At 46.2% G+C, this 21,892-nt stretch overlaps 1 protein-coding gene across 2 annotated transcripts; it reads right to left on the bottom strand.

The window, feature by feature from the left end:
* Nucleotides 1-1,245: 1,245 nt before the first annotated feature.
* Nucleotides 1,246-20,328, bottom strand: LOC119401502 (uncharacterized). Of its 2 annotated transcripts, XR_005185449.2 has the most exons (6): nt 20,079-20,328; nt 18,076-18,452; nt 15,690-15,906; nt 13,375-13,593; nt 10,644-11,531; nt 1,246-1,410 (listed from the first exon to the last, which is right to left on the bottom strand). XR_005185449.2 is itself a non-coding variant. In XM_037668356.2 (5 exons), the coding sequence occupies exons 2-5, from the start codon at nt 18,402-18,404 to the stop codon at nt 10,812-10,814; spliced, it is 1,485 nt and encodes a 494-aa protein (XP_037524284.1). In that variant the 5' UTR covers nt 18,405-18,452; nt 20,079-20,328; the 3' UTR covers nt 10,278-10,811. The 2 variants fall into 2 exon arrangements, 1 of the variants encoding a protein (XP_037524284.1); XM_037668356.2 differs by lacking the exon at nt 1,246-1,410 and having other exon boundaries at nt 10,278-11,531.
* Nucleotides 20,329-21,892: the final 1,564 nt, after the last annotated feature.

The raw sequence follows: 21,892 nt of genomic DNA, 5'->3' as shown, positions 1-21,892 counted from the left end.
CATGTTTTCGGAGCGAATGTCTTCAAGTGCTTCGCGAACAAAGCAATTCGGTTTAAGAGGTGCTAATTGGTCGGTTTTACGCTAAAAGACATCGATGGCTGCCTTTACGTTGAGAGAGCTTATGTCCGTAAAAGCAAAAAAAAATCCGTGACAGAAATATGTAAGCTCATAATAATTGATGGGTCTTATGTTCCGAAAACCACGATGCATGATTATAAGACCCGCCGTAATGGGGAACTTCCGATTAATTTCGGCCACCAGCTAGGGTTCTTTAACGTGCACCTTAATCAAAGTACGCGGGTGTTATTTGCATTTCGACCCCATCGAAATGCGGCCCGCCGTGGCATGGGAATCGAACACACGCCATCAAGCTTACACGTGCAAGCTTCATCAATGATCCCAACTTTTACCACACTTCAGAAGAACTTGAGTTTGGCCTGGTTAGTGTTTACTGCACGGCATACTGTTTACTGCGTTGCACAGGTCATGAAAAGTAACAGACTGCAGTCCAAGAAAAAGCATGAGCGCAAGGGGAAGGCAGATGTTAGGTGAGCACATGAAATTAAAGGGACACTAAAGAGAAACAATATGAATCAGTTTAGATCATAAATTGTGCTCTGAGAACTCTAATGTCGTTAATTTCGCCATCATAGGTTTATTATTAGAGGAGAAAATAAAGTTCAAAGTTTCATTTTTAAATTTCGCGCCTAAATCCCCCCGCGTGACGTCACGTATTTCAAATGTATTTATCATACTTTGGCGCCATTGGCTCGACAAAATTACCCCAAACTTGGTATGTTAAGTCTATGGCCCCCTCAGAGGGCAATGTACTTCGTTTTAACCGATTAGGAACTACGTATGTCCCTAGTAGGCGCCGTCAAAACATGTAACGTCACGGCGAATTGTGCGGACCTTCAAGGTGGCGTCGCCACCCAGATTTCGTTCTTGCGCGTTTTCTCGCTTACTAAGCGTCTCCTCGCAGCAAGGTGGTGGTATCAACTTTATTTGACTAAGAGTCAACTGACGCCTCAGGGTGGCTCGCGTGGTGTTTTTGGTATCGTGAAAGAGTACTTTACTAATATGAGAAAAATCGTTTTGCTCTAAAAAAAGTTACTGTTATTATATTATTAGTGGCCGCAACAAGCGCAGGACCGGGGTGACTGGCGAAACATAGGAGAAGCCCTTGCCATGCAGTGAGCGTAGTCATGCTGATGATGATATTGACCGCGATCGTTTTGTGTTTCTCCCACCCCCCTCTCTCTCTTTGTCATTTATTAGCGGTCAATGTGTCATGCAGTTCTACCGCATTATGGTCAGAGAACACGCCGAGTCACATGTGAGAATGCGTCTCGGCTGGGAATTTCCGCTGCGCTTTCAACCAGACATCGAGTCCTGGAAAGTCCAGGTCATCTGGAAGGGAAAGGTTGACTCATAAACTGAAAAGAGAAACACTGAAAAATAACGCTAAACAAGTTTTGACTTACGAAACAATTATTGGCCAACTCTTATTTTCATTTTATTCAGATAACAAGGCGTTCGTTACTAGAACATAAAATGGTCTATGTTCCGCTTTGAATTTTGCGCCATAAGCGCCGCATCGGCATCTCGGCTAGTCTATAGTACATGCCGAGTTTTCAGATATTCATGTGAAACGTTCTATGGGAAATAAGGTGGCGGGTAAAACATGTTGTCCCAATTTTAGATCGCTTTTATTGCGAGCTAAAATTGGGAGATCTGTGTCGCCATTGGCGTGCGCAGGGCTTCACAGCTTCGCCCCCCCCCCCCACCCCAATTCCCCCGATCGAGTCTGAAAAACAACAAAAACATACAAAAAAAGCTTCGAAATGAATGCGATATGGAAAATGAGGCGATAACGTGCGTCTCATAACGTCTTGCTTAATTTTTGGCCACCGGCTTTGCAGGGTTAAAGGAGTACTGACATGAATTTTAAAATTTTTCGGGTTGTTGCTCTAAATGAAAGCACGGGTGTCGAGAACCCTAAAAAGAGTGTCGTGGTGCCTGGGGATGCATTGCATATATTCTTAATACCGCTTCTTTCAACCAGCAATTTCGGTTTCGGTTTCGAGAGGGCGACTTTATAGTGACGTGCCAAGTCTGCCCGTGACGTCACGGGCAGACTGCAACCCACGAAATATGCACCTGCTGTCCTTTGCTGTCAGTCGAACGTGGTTCATGATGAGTGAACTGTCGTCCAGTGCCTCCGACTGCGATTTCTGTGATTTAGGCTGCATGCAGAACCCAGACTTCGCAAACCAAGTGAGCTGACTTGAAACGTCATAGGGCTCTCCATGCGGTGAAGCTGCCTTGCAGATGCTGGGAGATGAAAACTTTAAAATCAAACTTAAATATTTATACGTGTTTCCCGGATGCGGTGTGGGGAGAGCGTTAACACTACATGCCAAGGAAACCAAAAACGTCCGTTTTGCTGCACTTCAAAATCGTGTCAGTACTCCTTTAAAGGTAGTAAGTAAACCATTCTAAAGGCGTTCTCGGCCGCCATTATATCGTCAGAAACCTGCATGACCTTTCTAGTTTAGTTCGTACGAGTCATTTTCACGTCGTGAGGTTTCAAGGTATTGCGACGTCGCTTGACAGGAAGCCTATTTATGCGCAGACGGTAAAATTTTAACCATGGTAATAACAAAGATCTTGTGGCGCGAAGGATATACCATCGGAAATAACTTCTTTGCTTCTCTTAAGCCTAATCGGATGATCTGGCATTACGCCATGGGACGTCTGCGGATTTCGCTGTATCCCATTACGCAAAGGAGCCGTCGGCATGAGGCATGTGCTTTCAATCTGTAATAAACAACCAATAGCTGATACGCAATTCAAATGAAACTGAATTGTTCTGTTATATCGGCCAAGATTTCGTCAAAGTAAGTTTAAGTTCGTACTGCTTGTGCATAGCGCACAGTTCGGGAGGAACGGCCGGGAAGGTAGCGGCAAGGAATCGTCTACACTCTCGCCAGTGGCCACCTATGATCAACTGATGGACAATCGTAGACCGTTATACACAGAGCTCAATGCAGTTTCCGCAAAAATGATACCGACTGAGTCTGCTCTTCTTGGTAAGATGTAGTTTATATCATTGCCACGCGTACTTATTTCTTCAGTTCCGATGTGATATCGAGTTTTGCCCACGAAATCTGTGCGACCACCGCTCGGCGCAGGCCGCGTCGCAATGCTTGAGAAGCTTCTCGATTGTTTTAGACTATTCTGATAAGATTACGCGCACGACACGAGTAGTGGGGTTTATCCTGGAGCTATAACGCGAGCCCCAGCGACAACACTGAAATGTTCGACTATCCATGTGTAAAAGACAGTCAAGTTCGCCGACGATCAGATTACGATGACCGACGATATTGTGCTTGACTATAAAGTCCCTAAATGCTTGACGCCGACGTTGCACTGCGGCGAGTGTTATTTCCTTTGTGGTTGCAGGTTTGCCCACTGAAGTGTTTCATCTTTGCCTTTAGCATTCTTCATTGTTACAACCACGTGACCACCTGGGGTTATTTAAACGTGCACCTAAATTAAGCAGACGGGCCTCTAGCATTTTGCCTCCCTCGGAATGCGGCCAATATGACAAAATCAGAGAAAATCAGAAAATGATGCTCGGTTTATTTTTGACCACTTAAAAAGCGTCTGACCTCGTCAACCACAATGTTTGGTTGGGATTGTCACAACTTTATGGTATTAGAGACATAATACGTTCTTTCATCCGATCGTGTTTAACATCGAACTCAGAGTGCAATGGTCGCCGGTGAATGCTCAGAGAAATATAAGTGAAACGAGTATTTCGGGGCCGGTCTTTACAATAATGAGATTACAGATATTACGCCACTCTATTTTCTGCAGGGAATTCAGGTACAAACTTGGTAACGAGACCCAGTCAAGCACTAACTACAGTTAAAACTCGATCTAACGAAACCCGATTTTACGAAGTTCCCGATCTAACGAAGAAAATTCCGCTATAGGGTTTCATGTGGTCATGAACCCTACAGTTAACGAATCTAACTTGGTACCAAACCTGATTAAACGATTTTTTTTCTTTAAGTAGGCGAGTAAAAAACTAGCAGTTGTTCCGAGTACAAATACAACCGATGAGCGAAGCTCCGTAGAAATGGGACGCAAACGACTATGCGCCTGATCTCGCTGCTGGCTTTCATGGCTTTCATGAAAGCGGTAGGGTGGGGAGGGCGTTTGGTGCGCTCGGTGGCGGGAACGACTGAGCGATTGAGTGCGGCGCGCGTAGCGCAGGGAGAAGGAGACAGGTGAGAGAGGGGTGCGAGCGGTGATGCGTCGGGGAGCTTCGACGGCGGCGACGGTACGCCGCGCGCGCTCTGTCTTTTTGCGCCGGCGCCGGGTGGGGAGAGCGTCTGCTACTACCTTCGACAAAGCGCCCGTAGTGTGCTAGAATGATGGTTGTCATTTCACAACCCACGATAAAGGTGGTGAAAGTGAAAACCGCCATTATAACCAGTTGTGCACAGAGCTTATTTCTTTTAACCTTGAATTTTAGAACCAAACCACTCAAGGCCTAAAATTTCCTTTTAAATCACCGGTCACTGCAACCCAAAGCGATGCTTGAGAGACGGGAGCTTCAACGGCGACGGCGGGGTGCGGGCCTAAGGAGCTTCGCTCCTAAAAAAAAAGCGGTGATTTTTCGCGCAGGTGGGTTTTTCGTCGAGCGTCCGCTCCAACGCTACCACGTTAAAGGGACACTAAAAGCAAATATTAAGACGTCGTTGATTGTTGAAATAGCGGTCCAGAAACCTCGTAGTGCTACTTTTATGCCAAGGAAGTGCTTATTTTGAAATAAAATCACGTCTTAGTGGTCCGCATGACGTTAGCGCACTTCAAATCACCCGCCTGAAATCCGACTTTCATACGTCACTGCTGCCGTGCCCAACGTTGCCCGCCTTTACTGCGCGGCCGCCGACACTAGTACCAGTAGAGCGAAAGTAGCGGGACCCACAGCAGCAACAACGGTCACCGAAGCTCGCCGCAATAGATGTGGACGGAGAACTTGACAACGAGACATTGGCTCGCGACGCTGGGCTCCAATTCAGCGACTTGAGCCCCGATGAACGCGGTATGCTGCTGAGGGCTCGTAGTGCCGGCGTCGTTGCATGCCGCATTTTGTCGAACTTTCTGTCAGAGCGACTTTCACGAGCGCGCAAAACACACGCGGCAGTACGCGATCCCGAAACTACTGAGACGCGACCGCGTGAGCGAAGCAGGGCGCCGGGCGAAGCGCAGTTCGGCGAAAACGGAACCTTTGAACCACGCGCGCCGTTCCCCATGGCAACACCACAGGTTATTTTTTCCATGAATCAAACGGAAACGAACAAACAGCATTTTATTACGTCTTTTGATGCACGGAAGGTTCTTTTTTTATAGCTGCTAGTTTGATTACTAGTGATTTATTGTAGGCAGACTCTCATACGTCATCGGGATCACCTCAAAAATGTCCCACTCGTGGCGCTCATCATGTGATATTTGAACGTCTAAATAGCGCGAACTTCAGGGACGAAAGACAGGAGACTGCGACACACACAAGCGCTAACTTCCAACTGAATTTTATTAAAGAAAACACATGACTATATAGGGTAACACCACGCCTGCGCAGCTTCACATCCACATAACCACATTCACTCCTAAGTGATAAGATTCATCTCTCTAAAGGCACAACACCAGTTACTTAGAACAAATAAAAGTTAATAAATCACATGTCACTATCTTGCAATACGCCCAAAAAACATAGTTCCTTTGCTGACAGAGCAATGGAAGGCACACTGATACAATGCCTAACGTCCTTGGCCATCTCTGCTGCTTCTATTATCTCTCGCGTTTTTTGGTCATCATGAGCGAACAGCACTGCACATTTTTCAAATTCCGGCGTACACCCACAGCTTCGGCAATGCGTCGCCACGTGACCTTGCAGACCTCCCCGGATATTGTACGCGTGCTCCCTGAGACGGTCGTTTAAGCAGCGCCCGGTTTGTCCCACATATCTGCTGCCACATGTTAAAGGAAAGGAGTAAACCACTGCTTCTTTACAGTGCAGTGCTGTTCGCTCATGATGACCAAAAAACGCGAGAGATAGTAGAAGCAGCAGAGATGGCCAAGGACGTTAGGCATTGTATCAGTGTGCCTTCCATTGCTCTGTCAGCAAAGGAACTATGTTTTTTGGGCGTATTGCAAGATAGTGACATGTGATTTATTAACTTTTATTTGTTCTAAGTAACTGGTGTCGTGCCTTTAGAGAGATGAATCTTATCACTTAGGAGTGAATGTGGTTATGTGGATGTGAAGCTGCGCAGGCGTGGTGTTACCCTATATATTCATGTGTTTTCTTTAATAAAATTCAGTTGGAAGTTAGCGCTTGTGTGTGTCGCAGTCTCCTGTCTTTCGTCCCTGAAGTTCGCGCTATTTAGACGTTCAAATGGAGTACTAACTAGCCCAAACATGCACCTTGCTAAATCATGTGATACATTTAGCTTAATTTCTCGGTAAGTAAGGCACTGCTGTTGATAGTATTGCCGTTTTAGAAGTTGTCATACGTTGAGCTTGCACTCTGACATAAATTGTTATTTGCCTTTAGTGTCCCTTTGAAACATATAGCCGCACTGGTCACGACCATAGTATTATTCTGGCGAGGCTGCACTGCGCGCCCATGCACGGAACAACGAACTCCGCAGGCGGTAGCGCTGTAGCGTATAATACGGGTTTAAAGGCGCGGTGGATTACTGAACCACCACCGCCGCCTCTAGCCCCGTATATGATACGCTATGACATGCTGTATATGCTTCCACGGGAACACTTCTGCGGTTGCTTTTGTTACTGTATACGGTTTGACCAAAAGATGGCTCGTCTCCTCGCAACTTCATTGCTCACACAATCACTTACTTCGTTCTCTCCGCTTTTGCATATCGGCAGCTTGTCATAGCTTCACGTGACCGTCTTGGATCGCCCGGACATCACGGGAAAAGCCCGGGCCGCCGCCGCGGACCTTCCACACGCTCAGGCGTGGGTTAGCTTTCGGGTTGTAGATTTCGAAAGACCGAATTCCTTTCTCGATTTTACGGACTTCCCGATTTAATTAAGTAATTGGAGCATCGCCATCACTTCGTTAAATCGAATTTCAACTGTAGTATACATTATCGTGTTAATAAAACTATTTAAATTACACCAATCGAACTTCGGTATTGTTTCTACCTCGAAACAACACATTATCTCGCTAATTATTGACGTAGAAGTAGAGGCGGTACCATAAACATTGGCGCAGCCTGAGTGATGGTTGGGAGGTTAAACCAACCCTCCTCCACCACCCCCCTAAAAAACATTTTCTTGCCATGCCCGACTATAAACACGGCCGCGTGGGAATGTTTACATACGTGGCACTCACATACCAGGCGGCCAGCGGAGTGGGGATCGTTGCGCATGCGCGGTCTCCATGGAAGCAATACTTGCTCCCCGGTGCGTCTAGAATGGCGTTGCCTTGCTCCAAAAGTCTAGCGTTAGGTGCCTCAACAACGCGACAGCGTGGCTGGGATCTGCGAGTCCGCGACACGCTGTGTGCACGAGCGGTACATGCGTAAATTGGAGCATAAGCGCTCATGCGTGGGTGTTCGTGTACTTGAACTAGTGCCATTTAACTTTTCGACACAACTTCCCTGATTAATCAGTATGCCTACGGTGCTTGACCAGCGCTGACAAAGCCCGGCGTTTTTAACGTACCCCTTGGCTAACACCAAAACTTATAACCATGCATCTTGTTGATGGCGTAGAATTCCTCCCTCGGACAAAGGTCGGTCATCCTTCCTGTGTGTTGTTTTTTATCCTGTGTGTGCACATGCGGTTTTTTTTCTCATCTTTTTCCCCCTCTCCCTCTCTAGGCCCTCTTTCTTGCCCCTATTTCCCCACCCCAGTGCTGGGTAGCAAACCAGATGCTAATATCTGGTTAACCTCCCGGCCTTCCTTTTTTCATCTCTCTCTCTATATAACACATGCAAGCCTGGAGTCTCTTGTGTAAAAAAAACTGTCATTTTGGTTATGGAAAACAAATGCTAAAGATATTGCTACCGGCATTACTAAGTGCAATTAAAGAGGTACTGACACAAAACTTCGTAGCTGAGACATCCCGCGGAATCAATTCTCGTGAACATGCGTACATGATCTACCAAATCTGAACAGCGAATACAGCTTGGAAGGTAATTTATATGAATGTTGAAGTTTGCGTGCTCGATCCAGCGCTATACACCGCACACCATACAAAGTGACCTGAAGGGGACCCCAAACTTCCGCGGTTTCACCACTGCGGCAGAGCTCCGAGATGACCAGCTAAACCATGACGTCATAGTCACCATTGCGCTTTCTCCAGCGGGATACTATTCGGCGGCTGCTCGCGAGTCCGTGCCCGCGGCAAACATGAAGCCTCAAGAAAGTCTTTACCACCAGGCCGGGGCGTAGCCAAGGGGGGGGGGGGGGTGTTCATCCCCCCCCCCCGAAAATTTTCAACTTTGCTTGCGTATATATACACGCACACATACAAACGCACGCACGAACATACATAAAGTATGGTTGAACCCCCCCGAAAAAAAATTCTGGCTACGCCCCTGCCACCAGGTGATGATGATGACGATGACGGCAACGACATCGCGCAGCACATGCGGCGGACGAAAGAACGCGAGCAGAAGATGCAGGCAGCGCGGAAGTGCGACATAGCTGTGCGCCCATTCACACGCTAGATGGCGTTAGTTGTACACGGTGGCTTGTCGTACTCGGAGCTCTCCGAAACTGAGTCTGGTCGGTAATAAACAGACCAATTATCTGTCGCGCGCTGCAGCAGGCGATGTGCCGTGTTATGACTAATAGGCCTCCAGCAACATATAGGTGGTCATAGGTGCGCAGTGCTCCCCTCCGAAAGGGGGGGGGGGGGGCGACGGTTCATCGCGGCGACCATGGCAAGGGAGTCTTTCCATGGCAAAAAGAAAAAAAAGTTGCCCGGGAATATAGAAGGCTGGACGAATTTCGGAGGGGGGGGGGCCGAGCCCCCCCTTGCCTACGCGCCTGCGAGACGATATTAACCACAATCTTAAAATGTGTATAGTGCATGTTCGCAAGGGCACACCCTACCCTATACTGTGCACTGGTTCATACGGACGCCATTATTTCCTGTTACTGTGCGGGATAAATCTTGAGCCTTGATGCACCAAATGAGGCGTGGAGCCATCTATAACGTCACAAAAATGGTATGCACTGATGAAGGCACATACAGTGGCGGCGCCTTGCAGCAGCTGCATGCATATGCCACTGTGGCATGTGGCTGAACGGTAGCAACACATGCAACTCGTTTCCTTGGCAACTGAAACGGCAACAATTTCCTTGTCGGCCACCATTATCTGGTCTCTGCAAGTGTTGGTGTTTCGACTAGTAAATGTTTCTTGATCCGTGGTCTTTGCGTAGGATATATATCTTGCAGTGTGCACTATCAGCAGTTAAAACCAATGTTGCAATGACCACATTGAAGCACAGAGGCCTTTCATGTAAACGGACAGACTGGCCTTCATTCTTGTTTACCGTACACAATGCGCGACATGACTTTGTACTGCACCATGTAAACGGACAGACTGGCCTTCATTCTTGTTTACCGTACACAATGCGCGACATGACTTTGTACTGCACCAAGAACCTGTGCACAATCGTGAAGGCATTCCCACAATGGTCGGCAATGTTTCAACGAAGCTGTTGATTGTCTATCTTTAAAGGGATCCTGAAGTGGTTCTGACAATTTTTACAAACACACTGATCTGGTAGTGAGTCTCAAATCCCTAACAGAACAATAAATGCTCGGCGTAGAGTCTGTAATTTATAATGATGTTTCAAACAGGCACATCGTTACAGGTCACAGCAGTGCTGCCATGCTGAGTTTTCAGCTGCCCCTGCATTTGGGATGAGGCATGGTCTTGTGAAGTCGCTCATGCAACCGGCATGATTGGCTTCTAAGTAATATTACCGGTGGAGAAAACACGAACGACCAGATTTATGGTGGCATCTGCTGGCGCAGAGATCAACCAGACAAACATGAAGCGTGGCCGTTGCAACCTTTCACAGGCATGTAGAAAATCTCAGAAGGAGCTTCACCCTGACCGCTCAAAGACGTTGAAGAGGAGAAGCACAACTGGGAGAGCTTTAACCTCTTGTCACCAGTCGCTTTCTCGATACAAAGCTTGGATACGGTACAAGGCTTGGATTGCGGTGCAAATCATTTACTCTAGCTGTAGCCTAACGACTTAGGCAATTTCAAGATACCAGCTCAGGGACGCTTTAGTAAGCACACAAGCTGTACACATGTCAGAAGGGTTCAAAGGTACGTTGAATTTTATCTTCCTTATTTACTGCATGCTATACGTAACATCATTCTGCACTTCAACCATATATACACGATCATCTACATCTAAGGTGGACACCTCATTAGTATTCACGACCTCACACAAGCTCATGTTTAACACATAATTCAGAAAATTATTATTGTGTTTATCAACACCATAATTAGACGTCACGTTACGGACATTTCCCTCGTAAAGTAGAATGAACATTCAAGCTTTACCGACCTGAATATTAATGAAGTGTTCACCTTGGATGTGGTCAACCCTGCACATAGTTGTGAAAATGTTGCAAGAATGATCGGCAGTGCTTCTGCGATGCTGTTCATTGTACTCGCCAACAGAAAGTCCGTCCCGATTGTCCTCAGTGATATAGGGGCACACGTTTTTTCGCAGCTATGTGTCCTCGTCGTCGTCTTTATTCTCGGTATGCAGCGAGCGCCAGATATAATCCTGCACAAAGCCAACTTTCGGGAACTCGGCCATGCAGGTTGTACACGTGGACCATGTCAGTGTCACGTGTGGGTAGTAGGTCTGCATGCACAGTCGGATGTCGTAGCTGTTCGTGCTCAGACGCCTGAGCACCGGCATAGACTCGATCGTCCTGCGGACTTCCTCGGGCAACAGGTACAACGCCCGCAACGACCACTCCGTGGCGAGGATGAGCTGCTCCATCTTACGGTGGATAGGCCGCGGCTTCGACGGCTCCGGCGGCCCGCTGACGTACGATGCAATCGCCCACTCGCCGTCGAGGTGGAGGTCGGTGAGGCCCTCGGCGTCATTGAGGAGGGGGAAGAACGCTTCGTCCATGTTGCAGTCGCTGAGGGCGAGAGATCTCAGTTTCGTAAACGAGCCGGGTTGGATCACCTCGTCACAGAGGTTGCAGTCCAATAAAGAGAGGCATTCGAGGTTTGGGCAGTGACGGGCGATGGTAGACAGAAGTATGCCCTTGAAGTATTTTATCGTCAGGCGCGTCAGGTGCAGTGCTTGCAGCATATCGGTGATGAAGGGGAGGAAGGGACACATTCCGCCTCGGCCACCGTACATTATGGAAAGGCGCTTGAGCCGGGAGAACTTCGGTAAGAAGGCGAGGACGTCCCGGTCTATTGTCGAGACCTGCGTCAGGGGTTAAATAAAAAGTGTATATATTTTGAAGCGACTGACAACTGGCCAGAACGTGTGATTAGATCCTGCTGGAAATCAGTAGACCGTAGATGAAAGTGACAGATTCAAGCTTCCTTAATTAGTGCTCAAAATTAGAGTATGCATATTATATTATCCATGCCCACTAGCAAATCTAGCAACCTCAAAAATTGTAACCTTTACACTGACAGAGATGTGAGAGACAATGCTATCGAGTGAAACCATGAAACTGAGTCCCTAGGGCATAACTTCACTATGTCTTGAATTAATGAATGAGAGAAAAACACGTAGAAGATAAATTATCCAGTGATGTATGCAACCTTAGTCTTGATGGTCAGACAGAGGTACTGTTTATGCTATGAAACGCACACATACATTAGTGAGATTCTATTGTGTGAATTTTATATTATCCAATTGCAAAATAAGGGAGGTATGGCCGAGTAAGCGGTATAATATGACAGGCGAACATGAAGAAAACATTTCTCATGCATCACCTTGCGCGCATCAAAGGTTATTTTCTTTGCATTATTCGTAGTTGCTGCTTCACAGTGTTACAGTCGAACCCACTTACAGTCAAACTCTCTTATAACGATCCCAGACATCACGGTTTATCGGTTATAACGACCATATTTCAATGCACTAACAATTTTCCTATGCTACTCGTTGAAAATTTGTCCAGCTATAACGAATATTTTCAAAGCGTCCTACTTTCACAACTAGCACTTCAGACATGGTCGTGGTACAAACGTGGCTCATACTAAGTGAAAGAAGTCAAAACAGGCCTTTTGGAGCACGAGAAAGGTGTGCCCTTGCAAGTGCACCACTTCACTCCAGTTTAATCATAACAACAATATCCTAAATCGGCATGCACCACACACGGAGTCACTCAATTTCCAGGCCAAATAATTGGTTCTTTGTATGTAGAATGTTAGAGAGCATTGCAACCACATCGCGCAAGCAGGCCTGTCACGTGGTATATTTTTCGTATTTACCGACCCTCTGCAGTCACACAAAAACATCAATACTTAACAGACGTTTAGAAACCCTCTATTGACATTTTGGAAATTGTTCTACAGCTTTTTAATTAGAATTTGTTGCTTCCGAAGTAGGTTAATAAAGCTTGCATAATTAAGCAGAACACAAGAATAGTGCGACTTACTCCAGCAATATGCATTACCAGTTACATCATCAGTGGCAAAATTAATCCTTTCCCTACCGTGAAAAAAGAAGAAAATTGTACCAAATTTACTAGAAACTTTTTTTACTCAGTTTGTAGAGCTTTTTTCTCTGGATATAATGGTACCATTATCAATTCAATGCAGTTCCTTTATTTAACTAATTGCATAAAAAAAAAAGATAGCTCGAAGATGGCTTCCCCACATGGCAATAGTACAATCAAAGATGGCAATAAAATGAAAGCCAAGACACAAATGGCACAGCATGGACAAGTGTCGCCATCTAGCATCAAGAAACACAACTATGACGAGTATAGTCGTCATGAGTTCCATGTGGGACCAATTTTTCTTGATGATAAGTATAGTCGTCATCGGCCATCTTGTTACAAAATCTCATGTCGACTATACCTGTCAGTGGGAGGGAAAGGGTTAAACACAAAAGGGAATGGCTTTTTCTCATCATGTGGTTGGGTTTTGAACTTTAAAGGCTAATAATTTCAGTTCTTGTGCACCAATTTTTATGATTCCTTTCGCATTCACCTCATTATTCAATGCTACACACACTTCGGTGCTGCAGAGGGCAGTCGAAAAAAATGTAGCAGGGCCCCTAGTGCAAGCTGCTCGAACAAGGCATAATTTACCTGCAACTGCTCGAGGTTCGGATACAGTTCGAGCGCCTTCTTGATGCAAGGCAGGGTTGCAGTGCCCATCATGGTTGCACTGCGCGTGCTCCGTCGAAGGTAAGAGCCCAATGTCAGCTCCCGACAGTTGTTGAACACGGGCGGAAAATGCGGCGAACGTGCCCGAAACTGGTCCGCAAGCATCACGACTTCGTTCAGCGGTGCTTGGATTTCAGATAGCTGCGAAAGTGCGGAGCGAGGAAACAATTACAAAAGAGCTTCGGCACACAAGGAGGAATGAAGAAATTGCAATTTCACCCTTTCAGGCAATTCTGCAGAAGCTCAGATAAATCGCAGATTTGAAAGGGCAGTTTCTTTTGCACTTTTACACTTTTGCATATGGTAGACACCACTCCAGGGGTCGTGAAATGTTTTCCGAAAATTTTCAACTAGTGTGTATTAGGAATCCTGGCCATCTATTCAATAATATACCTTGACTCATTTCATCGTCCGGTTTCATTTAGCAGCTATAAAAGCACAATTTTGATTTCCCAGCACGCGTTCCCCTCAGCTCTACAGCTCACATCATCTTAAGCGGCCAGTCAAAGGTCTCTGTCAGACACGACATGTCGACGCAGCGAGGCCTGCTGAGCTATAGTTGGCCGAGATTCAGAGCATCATACCGCTTCGACTGTGGCCGCATAAAGACATCACGAGCACAAACTGTGCTGACCATCCGACCTTCCCGAGCTGCAGTGTCATATGCCAACCTTTCTTAGCTGCAGCGTCGTACGTTAGAACCACCGTAGAGAAATATGAGAGGTCTCACAACGGCGGCGCTTTGCCGTGCTGAGAATGCGTTGACCACTTGCATACGTTTCGACCAACCTCCGAGGGGTGGCGCAGTGTGTTCGGGCCTAGAGTTATTGCAACTCCAGGGATGACCATCGTTTGCGCACATCGCGTGCAGGTGCGAGTACTTCTGTGTTTTCTGTTGGCGCATGTGTGTTGCTTTTGCAAGGTTTCCTGCGGCATGAATAGCCTTGTGAACCTGTGATGGGCAAAAGATGTTTTACACTGCACTGCAAGACCACGTACAAGTCATGTCGGGAAAAGTGCTCGTTATTTTCTGGCCCGAAAGACAACGAAACACGGGTTACATGACCCACTAATACAGGCATAGGTAGAAATGTTTTTCGGAAAGGCGGGGAGGGGGGGGGGGGGCACGGGCCCGGTGTGCCCACACCTGGCTACACCATTTGTTGTGTCTTCTACGAAAGTCACAACACCACTGGTCCTAGTTACACGTGCTGGGGCTTGTCTATTATGCGTGTTTATGTCAAGAGAGCCAAGTCTACATTTTCCATGTCATAGCATAAGCAAAATGCGCTTGAACACGCTGTTTTTGCAGTAAGCGACCAGCCGCCATTAGTTGGGCAAACTGCATAGCAGGAAAGCTAGCTTCACAACTGTGAAAAGGGTCTATAGAGTTTTCAGAGTATTATTTATCAGTCAAAATTGATCCATTGTTTAGCTTTAGTGTCCCTTTAAAAGTTGTCCATACTTAAAATACTGTGTTTGGCTGAGCAGTGATGTCAAAATCTTTGCCAAAACTCGCCAGGAAGTTCGAAGTTCTCCACTGAAAACCAGCGGCATGAACATGTGTCTGTATGGGAAAGTCACCTACCTGAAATACGCTAGAGGTGCTTCAGGTCACACTAGTGAGCGGGCATCTATGTAATGCTAATGATGGCACATCTATGCAAATCCTCTCTGAATGGGAGAGCGATGGCTGAGGGCGGAGTTTACATTTATTCTTACGTTGTAAGTGACTATAGTCACGTTAATTTCAAATGTGCGAAGCATTTTTTTGGTCTGGACTGGTCCTAGACCTACCTGCCGGCCTGTGACATATACACTTGCTCACCTACACATACCTTTGAATGAATTACATGACATATATTGTATTTTCTCGCATATAACCCGCTGCTGCATATAACCCACACCCCTAACTTTCACTCTCTAAAAAGAAAAAGAAACATCATATAACCCATGCATATAACCTGCCACCCCACTTTTTAAGCACATTTTCCCTTTTTTTTTGGTGCGGGTTATACACAAGAAAATACGGTGCCTTCTTTTTCCTTGAGGGGCGGGGGGAGGAGGGCTGTGAATGCTAGCAGTGATGGATGTTTTGTAGCATTTGCAGCATTGCCCATTGCAAAACGGAGTACAGAAGCGCAGCTTCAATGCTCCCAGATGGTTCAACGCCAACACTGGCTCGGGTGCACAGCCCGTGTTTTGTAGGAGAAACAAGCGTGAAAGGTCACTCTTACCGAAGGACAGTTTGCAAGCAGCATGGCGAGCGTCTGGGGGCAGAGGAAAAGCTCTTCGGTGCCAACTGCCGGCGTGGTGCCCCAGACTTGGTGGAGCTGCGCCCTCTCTGCCAACACCTGCACCTCATCCGCGGAATCCGACTGCAGAGTCAGGTCGTGGTACAGGATCAGCCTGGTCAGCTTGGAGAACCAGGACACTAGGTCGACCATCAGGTCCCTGCGAGGCCCTAGCCATTTTTAACACTGAGAAGTAATACTGGGTTCGAGTCGGAGCTTGACCTTGAGGCAAAATCATGATTTCTTATCTATAGACGGGTACAACTTAGCCCTTGAGACACGCATTATGACCGACGGTCTATAAATGCGTGAAATTTAGATAACTTGATGCCAAGGTCCTGAAGACCAAATAAAAAGAAAAGTAGAAGTGTTAGAATATATTATTGTGTATTTTACAGCAATTTGCTGTAATTACAATGTAAATAACTATACTATTATTGTACAGTCAGTCATGCTATACGTCATCATAAACTGAATTCAAGGACCCACTCAAATTACATGTGGGTTATCTGCTGGCAGTGAGCACTCCTAAAACAGTAAAAAAAAAAAACATTTGAAATTCCTGTTGAAACGCCCAACATCCAACGCTTCATTAGCCCTTTGCAGTCCGTTGCCGAGCCCCTCTTGACAATGCAAAGCAGTTGTAGCGGTCCATAGTCGGGCGCTGCTCGATGAGTTCTTTTGTGGTTGAGTCATGCGCATGTTATCTCGTTCCATTCTGCACCATTTCTAAATGAGTACGTAAACTTTCACTTGAGCTTTGACTTCATTAGTTTGAGACAGGGATGGATGGAAGGTGCGTAAAGGTTTCGGACCACAAAGGGTTAAAGGGATACTGAACAAAATTTTCGCCGCCAAGATAAATGGCCCAATTGAAAGATTGGGTGCTGAAATTTGTTGAAACAACCTTCATTTCAGCCAGAGACGAGCAGGAAATAATGAATTTAATGCATTTTTCGCAAATTGGCGCGTCTAGCGGCCGCGCCGCGAACTAGAGAGGAAGTCACGCGAAACTCGGCGGATACTGACTCGCCAACCGTGCTCGCTGCAAAATTGTTTACCAATCGACATCGCAAGCCGCCACACGCTGCCGCGCGTCTCTCTCAAAACGTGTTCTCACGGTCGGGAAGGTGTTCTTGAGAGGAGAGGTGGAGAAAGGGAAGTGGCAGTGCAGGAGAGAGCGTGCCGGTTGCCCCCCTCTTGCTGGAGCATTCGACGTCACGGCCGTCGACAAGCGCACTGGCGTGCAGCCACCGCGCTCTCACAATCCACTAAAAATACGGCTAACTGCTCGAAATTACGTGAAATAAACGCTGTGTATAGGAACAGTCGTGTCGTCTGAGTCAAATGCAAGTGTTTTCGTAGCTTTTTCAAATTTTTGTTCAGTATCCCTTTAAGCATGGTACTGCCCTCACCAAAGCAATCATGTGTAGCAAAATATTTGGACCAGACATTACGTAAAGGAACATTAGGCAACAAGAATGCTCAACTCACCATTAGCTCAGTGTTTTTCCTCTCTTCCTTGCTAATAGTGCACATGAATGGCAAAAGTCGAATCTCTAAATGAGGACACCAGGTAGCGAAGGGTTAAGTCCACAGAGGCCGCGGACTTCTAAAGTTGCACCCGACTATAGCTGCATGTGAAGCCCTGACATGCTCTCGTTACACAGCCTTCATTTCAATGACATTTGCAGCACACGAGAGGGAAAGCTGAACTCTACAAACAATATACAGTCGCAAACAAGTCCAGTATTTGCAATGGCATTATCGTAATGCTGTTAATGAGTAGTGGTAGTAACATCTTACGGCACTTCATGTAGTCACAATGACTTATAGACATGTTTCTTAGTTCCGTGAGTGTTCCTGATGAAAGAAGCCTTACAAAGGCAACGCGTTCATGGTTAGGCCGCTTCCAAAAACTTCAAGTGCTACATGTCGTCGTTTGAAGCAGCCACAGCGTGCCATGAACGAAGGAAGGGGAATCTTTTGTTTGAGGGGCTTGTTTATTTGTCAGACACAACCAAACGCATTCACGTCCAAGCAACAATGAAGTGTGGTAACATGAAATGACAAGTAAACTCGATAACAGATCAGATTGCCGTATCAGAAACGAGTGATCACCATCAGGCCCATGATCGAAAGAGCACCGATTATTGAAAAACGACACGTACAAATACACATGTGACCAATGCACCATTGAGGGTCGCATTTCTTTGCGCTCGTGGGCGCCGGTTTTTTTTTTTGCAGTCACACCTACAACGCCAATGACACTTGTGAGGCAATACAAGCTATGCTTGAAAAGGAGCCCACAGCTGAGAAGAAAGCTTGCCTGTTGTGAACGATGATCAGCTCCTGTGCCTTCGGGACAACATCCCTCGCAGTGGCGAGCAATACTTTCGTCGACTTCAGCTCGGGTAAACCGGAGAAAAGCACCGTGGAATAGGAGTGCTTGACGAGAAAGCTTCGGCAGCTGGTAAAGCCTTCCTGACACGTCGTGAGCACTGAGCGGCTGGAGTCAGCCATTAGTTGTTGGGGAATGGAGCGGCCGCTCGGCAGTGGCTTGTCCAGCTTTAAGACGATGAGGTCTTCGCTATTGGCGAGCTCGTACGGGTCGCCCATCTTTCCGATGGCTTCAATCATGTCTTCCCAACAGCCCATGGCTGATAAGTGAGCTTCAAGTCTCTGTTGGGGTGCAACTCTAGTTTTCTATGAAAAAGAAATGAAAAGGTGTATAATGTAAAAGGAGTACTGGCACACAGTTGTTAAATGCGTAAGAATTCTATTCACACTTTTTGAATGAAACAAGGGAAATTGTTTCTCGGGGGGCTCGTTTCTGTTGGACACAACCAAATGAATAGGCAAAGCTTAGGGGCCATTCATTGTTGTCTTTAATTGTAGGGTAGTAATAATGACGTAAATTGAAAATGAATTAGACGGGACAAAAAAATCACCCTTTCCGTCAGTGGGATCCGAACCTGCAACCTTCGAATTACGCATCCAATGCTATACCAATTGAGCTATGATGGAAGGTGCCTTCAGTCATAGCTCAATTGGTATGGGCATCTTTAGTGTGTGTGTGCACACACAATAAAAGCTTTATTGGCAGTCAGCGCCCATTCTCGTGTGTTGTTCCCTTGTGAATGTGTAAATTAGTGCTGTTTTTTACAGCGAAGTCATTTAAGCTGTCGGCAACTTGTGTTCCGTCGTAAAAAAGTATCATCACCATGAACCGGCATGAGCTCTCTTCGTTCTCTTTACAGTGATGATAGTTTAAACTATCGGCAACTTGAGCTCCGTTGCGCAAAACTCCTCAGGTGGGTATGCGCCACAGGAATTGGGCGAGCCCCACCAACGTATATAGTGTTGCTAGTTCTCAGACAGCGGTAACCAAGCATGAGGCGACCGCAGCGATACCACCAGTCGACGATGAACTCAAACAACTGCCCTTTATTCAACTTGACACAAACCCTTGTCAACTACGTGGGGGCGCCACTAACCAACTTATTAAATAGTAGCGGCCTCTACACCGTGTACAACAGGTGCCGGTGCCAAATGAAAACAAACACATGAAAAAGAGAGGAAAAGAGGAAGAGATAGAAAACAGAGAGAAAGAGATAAAAAGAGGATAAGAAAAATAGAGATAAATAAAGGGAACAAGGACAGAGAAAGTAAAAAGACAAAATCATAGAGAGAGAGAAATAAATATAGAAAGAGCGAGAAAGAAATAGATCGAGTGAGAAACAAAGAAAGAGAAAGTACCAGAGAGAAAGAGAAAAATAAAGAGAAACAAGGTCGCCCGGGTCCGCTCTTATTTCGCCACTAGTGCGAAGCTGACCTTTTTTTTTTTTTATGGAACGTATACTTTCCTCGATGGTAGTTACAATGGAATAGCCAAGATCAAATGTCTTGTTTCACCCTATCTAACCACAAGTGCTGGTCATTAGGTGTTTACCGCATCGTAGGGGCGTGCACAATTAAGTGTATTTTAACTTTTTCTGACATTTTCAGCTGAAAGTCAGCGCTAGTCCTGTGCCGAAGCCTTCCTTCGTCCTGGTTTTAATTTTAAGTGCGCCGTTTGCTTGTTTTCGCCGTGAATGAGCAGAAATCTTGTCCAATTTTCAATCGGTGGGCGGTGTTGCGTCGTCCATACGCACGTGGCCCATTCATGTTAGTCAACATACATTTCCGTCAATGTCGAAACAATGCAGCCATCGGTGGACAACGCTTACAGAAGAGTAACTTCGGACTAACGCCTTATCCGTTAGAAGGGCTTCCCAACCAAAAAAATTCATAAATAAGAAATACAAGCTGCGCAATAAAAAATGAACTTACTCAGTGTTGACACAAACCAGTGTCACAGAACAGTCCCGCAGTACAACCGGTACAACGTATCAACCAATGCTGGCTTCCGAAAGCCTCTTTGACGCTTTACCTGGTACAGTGGAAATCTGCGGGTCGCTGTCGTAGATTGTCATTCTAACTATGTCATACCAACAAAGTTGTTCTTCGACGGGCAAACTGCAATGGCCCAGCACGCGCACACGGCAAAACAACAGAACGCCAGCGCGCCATGCCGCGCGCGCGTCACATATTGGATTGATGATTGGATTGGATGCGCAGTGACTCGTGTGGGATAGAGCCTTGAAGAGAAAATGCACTCCATGAGAAAATGGAAAGTAGAAGCTTCGGATTGGATTTCGTTAGCTAGCGAACTGTGTACGGATCTTCAGCTTCTACAGTTTCAGTTTCGTTCTTTGCGAGGCGTGGGCAGTGGGGTGTGCAAGGCACTCAAGCAGTGCCTTTGTTGTTCGAAGAGGCCGAAGACCGCCAGGTTTCTTAGTTTGTTGCCACGTTGCAGCTTTACAGGTTGTATTTAAGAGTTTTAGCAGAGCGTCGTGCACTCACCGCTGCGCCTAGATATAGCGTCCCATGCCAGTGCAGAAAATTGCATAGAGTTCACGTTTTGTGATAAGCGCTACTGGTCAAGACTCTTTCAAATCGACTGCAAAACGACGTCGAAGCTAAGTAGACGCACCGTCACGCTCCTCTGACTCGACTTCACAACAAAACGAAAGCTGCGTTGGGGGCAGGCCACTTGGACAGACGCATCTGGCATCGCAGCAGATGATACTAATAGAGGGACCTTAGATGATACGTTGTTTCTCTCTCAATGCGGTACTGTTATTTCCATAAATAGATAATGCGTACTTTCGAAGGAAAGAAAAGCGCGCTTGTTTTAAGTCTTGTAAAGAAAATAATTCATTATGTTGTGATGCCAAATCTGGAACGCAATTGAAGAGCAATGCATACCCTGGTGGTTGAATTTTGTCCAGGTTTCAGTTCCATTTCACGGTCACGCAAACTTTTTGCAATAAGTTTTACGTACAAGAATTAGGCAAGTTTTAATTGGAAATAACTTCATATCGCTTTGTTTTACACTCGGCAAACAAGCGCTGCAGGCTACGTGCCTGTGCTTCACAGTGATTTGGCTTTATAATAGAGAGTGTACTTAAAACTACTCACGCTGACAGCACATTCATAAGCATAGCTTTTTCCATCTGCAGTTTTGCCAGCCATAGATGAAGCATTGGACAACCACAATATTCTCTCAGTGCACCCTTGTTGCTGCACTTTTATTTAAATAGTCTTGCAAATGAGGTGCAATTCAAGTTCCCGTTTAATCAAGACCACCACGATTACTCTGCATATACATATAAGGCAACATATTCTTGATCAAATTGAACAAGAAACCCATAAAATGGTGAAGACATGGAATGTTCCTATGCACAATTTACAAAACACCCCTATGGGCACCATCACAATTCCATCACAATTTATGGAATAAGACATTCGTCAATTCAAAAATGAAATGCACACATACTAAAGAGACAATAAATATTAATGTTAGGCCGTCAGAGACAGGTACTCTTGCCGTCTTCGGCACTGTCCACGAACTTGCAACATTTGGATGCTTATGGCTTTGGTTTCTTGGGCCACAAGAGCAGTTTAAGTGCTGTCGGCTGCTACACAACTTCTCCTACTTGCCAGTTCCGTAACTTGCACTCAAATCAATGTGCGAGTTTAAGGCACTTCTCCAATGACGCACGTACAACGGCACTATGTTTTGGCACCGCTGCCTGTGGGGA

The sequence above is a fragment of the Rhipicephalus sanguineus genome, chromosome 8, assembly GCF_013339695.2.
Source record: "Rhipicephalus sanguineus isolate Rsan-2018 chromosome 8, BIME_Rsan_1.4, whole genome shotgun sequence".
NCBI classification, from domain to species: domain Eukaryota; kingdom Metazoa; phylum Arthropoda; class Arachnida; order Ixodida; family Ixodidae; genus Rhipicephalus; species Rhipicephalus sanguineus.
The sequence above is the reverse complement of the archived record's forward strand: the minus strand, read 5'-3'. Positions and strand labels throughout refer to the sequence as shown.

Bases quoted from the DNA above. Each gene is read 5' to 3' on its own strand.
- LOC119401502 (XM_037668356.2), bottom strand. From the start codon at position 18,404: ATGGGCTGTTGGGAAGACATGATTGAAGCCATCGGAAAGATGGGCGAC. The intron at 15,907-18,075 runs GCAAGCTTTCTT...AGGGCCTCGCAG, and splicing joins CTGATCATCGTTCACAACAG to GGACCTGATGGTCGACCTAG. The intron at 11,532-13,374 runs GTAAATTATGCC...CCCCTGACGCAG, and splicing joins CGAACCTCGAGCAGTTGCAG to GTCTCGACAATAGACCGGGA.